Source organism: Monodelphis domestica, chromosome 1 (genome assembly GCF_027887165.1).
Source record: "Monodelphis domestica isolate mMonDom1 chromosome 1, mMonDom1.pri, whole genome shotgun sequence".
Lineage (NCBI taxonomy): Eukaryota > Metazoa > Chordata > Mammalia > Didelphimorphia > Didelphidae > Monodelphis > Monodelphis domestica.
Genome location: NC_077227.1, coordinates 384,264,897 through 384,269,442, shown reverse-complemented (window position 1 = coordinate 384,269,442; position 4,546 = coordinate 384,264,897). Strand labels below are relative to the sequence as shown.

Genomic DNA, 4,546 nt, shown 5'->3' with positions numbered 1-4,546 from the left:
TTTTGTGTTCATATATTTATTTCTCCTTTCCCTACCCAGAGTTCCATCTTTTGTAGCAAAGATTTCAAAAGAAAGGGGATAGGGAGACATGCAGTGAAACTAATCAACACGTTAGTTTTGTCTGACAGTATATGCATTATTCCACACTGATGGTCCCTACCCTCCTTCAAAATGGAGAGGAAAGCATATTTTCCTATCTTTTCTTCAAGGTCAAGCTTAGTCCTTCTATTTTTATGTATATTGCTTTCCCCAATCTGCTTATTTTATTTTTCATTAGTTTATATATTTTCCCATACTAATTAGTCAATAAATTCCAAGTGCTTAATATGTGCCAATACTGAGCACTGGGAATATAAATACAAGCCCTCCCCACCCCTCACCCCCCAAAAGTAGTCTTTGACCTCAAGGCTCACACAAGCTAATGGGCAGGATAACTTATACAAGGAATCTGAAAAGGAGTGGAAGTAGTTGTAGGAATGAAGATACTTGGTAATGGTAGAGAAGTCTGGAGAGAAATTAAGACATAGCTGGTCTAGAAGCCATCTTTAAATGGAATTCTAGGAAAAGCCATCTTATCAGAGGGAGAAGCTATTTGTGGCTGGTCTCCTTTGCTGGATCCTTTTCCCACCCCATTTATGACATTTTCACTTATCAACGATGCAAACTAAATCTGAATCTACATTCTCTCTCTGTCTCTGACTCTGTCTGTCTGTCTGTCTCTCTCACTCACTCAAGATGTTCAAAATGGAACTCAATTTCAGGCCTACTAAATCCTAGCTCTCATCCATGGTTCCATGATTCCAATCTCTCAGGTTGGAAACTTTGAAATTCATCTCCCTCAACTTCCATATGTAATTAGTTGCTGTTTTTTTTTAAACTTTAAAACACTTGACATTTCCTGCCATTTCTTACTCACATAACCTCTTCTTGAATTCTTCAGACTCTCATCAGTTCTTATCTGTACTATAAGTAATAGTCTTGACTAGTATCCTTGCTTTCAATCTATCTTCACTTCAATTCATACACTACAAAGCTACAAAATGATATCCCTAAATCTGACCCCATCACCCTTCTCCCAAATAAAAAGGATGATTCCCCATTGCTCTAGGATATATACTTTTATCTTCAGCCTTGCATTTACAGCCCTCCATTATATGGCTCCCATTTACCTTTCTAGTCTTTTATTATTCCTTTGTGTTTAATGTACTTTTTGTTTAGTTGAACTGGCCTGCTAACTATTCCCCAAACATTACATTCTAGCTCTTGCTTACATGTTTTTGTACAAATGGCCTTTCATCTGTAGAATGCACTGCCTCTTTCAGCCCTTTATTGTCTCCTATTTCTTTCAAAGGAAAACTTGGATCCTCTCTCTTAAAAGAGGTCTTTCCTGATCCACTTTCTCCTTTTATCTTTGTCTATCTGTCTTTCTATCACTCTCTTTTTCTGCTCTTCCCTGCGTATCTTGTGGTTTGGGCTGTGTACATCAGAACCATAATCAGAGGTTGTATTCAAGACCATATAAAAATTATGAGATATAAAGTGAAGAAGGTGCAGTCATGTTATTTAAGACTAACTGCAATAAAGGTCTGGAACAAATACATGCAGGGTTCAAACAAAGTCCTATTAGACTTCAGTGGAAGAAAATTATTTTTGGCTGGGAAGATGTGGGAGGCCTCATGATGAAGGCAGCATGTGAGTGCCTTTTTTTTTCTCTTCTCAGCTGCTCACTCTTAACAGGTTTTTGACCTAGGTTAAGTTCTTAAGAGGGCTCTTAACTGTCAAGTAATCTCAGCTGAGATTTCCATGGAATCAGTGTTACAACTAAACAACCTTTCATTTAGTTCAAACTCTTCCTTTATAGATGAAGAGAGAAGAGGGTGAGCTGGGAGTTAAGCTCAAGTTTTCTGACCCCCAAGTTCAGAACTCCACAATTCCTCCTGTTGTTTTTGATAAAGGCTTGAGATCTGTAGTCTTGAATATTCAAAGCTTCCTAACTTGGGGACAAGATAAGGCACCACCACCCAGGGAGGGTACTTTAGGTTGCTGAAGCCAAGGAAGAATTTTACTTTTTATTTTTAAGAAGACTGGCTTTTTGAAAAAAGTTTCTAATTGACCCCTCCGGAACCTTTGCCTTTTTTGTAAGATGAGTAAGTCGGGCTAGATATTCTTTCAACTGTCCTCCCAGATTGACAGCCTGTTTATTGTGTCTTGGTTCAGCTGGACTGATGCGGTTTGGGAAGACGGATTTGGGTTCGGATTCTGGTTCCATTTCCAAAGTTGAGGACGTAGCCCTGGAAAGTCCAGCTAATTATAGAAGAAGGGATCATGGAGAGAGTCAGCCTGCCCGGAGGGATTTTGGAGTCACAAGATGGCTTTGAAGCCAGACTTTGCTTCCTTTGGTATCTCAACACATATACTTATCCGACCTCTCTGAGTTTCAGTTCAGTTCCTGAGGCATTTATGAAACCCCTTGCTGTGATTGAAAGACGAAAAGGAAAAACAATCTCTGGTCTCTGGGGCCTATATATTTTACTGACAATATGAGAGTGTTAGAATCTGTAAGACATGGAACTTTAAAGACTCGAGATCAAGGATGAGATGACAAGCTTCTTTCCCGGAGCGACAAAGACTCCTCTGCTCGCTATCCACAGGGCCAATCAGAGGCCCTGATTTCGAAAGACTGACAGAAGGAGCGTAGTCCTATGAAAAGTGGGGGGCCAGGACAGTGGGGATATTGACCAAAGAAAGGTTGCATCTCTGAGAGTCGGCAAGAAAAGTAACCAATGAAAATCCAAATCTAGGATGGGCAGATGGATTAACCAATGAGAATTGTTGGGCGGGTCCATGTTTAGCCAGCAGCCTATGGGTTTGGCCGTGGGTATCTTCCTCCCCTCCCTCCTGCCACACCCCCTGCCTCCGGTCAGGTAGGCTGCAGATAGCTTGGGCTGGCTGGCTCTGAGCCTAGGCTGGGGAGCGGCGGCCCACAGGGTCTTCCACCGGCGCTGCCCCGCCTGCCCGCTGCCCAGCCCAGGCCGGCCCCCGCCTCAAGCATCTTCATGGCGGGCGCAGCCCTGCTTCTCATCACCCTGGTGGCCTCTGCGGCCGCGTCTAGAGATACCCCGCCCAGGAAAATCGGTATCCTGCGAGAGCGCCGGGGGCGGAGCAGCGGGGGCTGCAGGGGGGATGGAGGAGGACCAGGCCTGGAGGATAATGGGGATCCTGGAGGAGGCACGGGCCCTGGAGGACGGGAAAGGGCCACACCACGATTGGGAGGATAGAGAAGGCCCCGGGCACAGACGATGGGCAGTATCTGAGAGGATGGAAGAAGACCAGGCCATTAATGAAGGGGCCGATGGGGTAGTCCAGACCGTGGATAAGAGAGGATAGACAAAGACCAGGTCATGAATAAACTGAAGATGGTCAGGCGCCAGATGAGGAAGAGGATGGTACAGGCCTGGATGAGGGCAAGGATAAGGGAGGTCTGGCATGGATGAGGGGTTCACAGGGGGAGCCCTAAGCAAGAAGCTAAAGCTGAAAATTGGGAAGGTGGGGCCATAGGGACAATGGGGAAAGATCAGTTACAGACACTGTCAGGCTACTGATGCAAGTTTAGGTTGGAAAGGTAGTAGGGAGAGAGACATTCAAGTAGAAGGTATAGGAACTGAGGAAGGACCACATGAATCCAGAAAATGTCAGACTTAGAATGATCTAGGCTTTGTAGTTTATATGTGTGTGTATATGTATCTACATATGAAATATATAACATATGCATACATACATATTCAAGGATAGGTAGATATATTGAACCTTGTCTTTTTGTAGCTTCTCTCTCCATTTCCTACTCTCTTGCCACCTCCAGTCCTTAGTTCTAGGCTAGGACCTATCAAGAAGTATGATTCCTTTCCTCTGCAATAGCATTTAGATATTTGAAAACCATAGCTTGCACTATTCCAATAGGCTTCTTTCTGAGCTCTCTCTGTTTTCAGTCTTTCCTCTTTCACCCTATCCTTCAGAAGCTAACAAATTAAATTTCTAATGATCTAAAGCATCATCATTTTTGTAAGGCCACTAAAACTTCTGAAATGGCTTTTCATTGCTTCCTGAATAAAAATTCCTGATCTTCTTGCAACACATTCCATACCACATTTCCAATCTTATCTTGCATTGTTCCTCATTATACTCCACATTCTTGCCATGCTGAGTTTTCAATCCTCTCATGTTCTCCTATTAATTCTTTCCCTGCCAGTTCTAAAATTACATGATTCCATTTCAATTATAATCCTTCTTGTTTTTCAAAGCTCTGTGCTGGTACTACCACCTATATGATTTTTTCCCTAAGCCTTTTGGCTGAAAAAAATTGTTCTTAGATCTCCTAGCACCTTTCTAGTCCTCTTTTTTTAAATTTATCTTATTCTAAATTGTGTTAGAAGTATCTGTATTTGTCTTCTAGCCTTCCTATTATACTGTAGTTATCCAAGAGTTTAAAATTGGAAAAGACCTTTGAGATCATCAGGGCTAACCACCCCCACCTTTTTCTTTTTTTTTA

The 4,546-nt window shown here is 42.6% G+C and overlaps 1 protein-coding gene across 3 annotated transcripts in view; it reads left to right on the top strand.

Moving 5' to 3' along the window:
* Positions 1-4,546, top strand: part of PCYOX1L (prenylcysteine oxidase 1 like) — a 32,841-nt gene that overhangs the window by 3,846 nt on the left and 24,449 nt on the right. Inside the window, exon 1 of one of the 3 annotated variants that reach the window (XM_056811599.1) lies at positions 2,813-3,135. The exons of 1 other annotated variant lie outside the window; for it this stretch is intronic. In XM_056811599.1, the coding sequence (XP_056667577.1) occupies positions 3,057-3,135 (79 nt within the window). In that variant the 5' untranslated portion in view covers positions 2,813-3,056. Of the gene's footprint in view, positions 1-2,812; positions 3,136-4,546 lie in introns of those variants that run through there. One more of the 3 variants, XM_001380692.4, reaches the window with a different exon arrangement.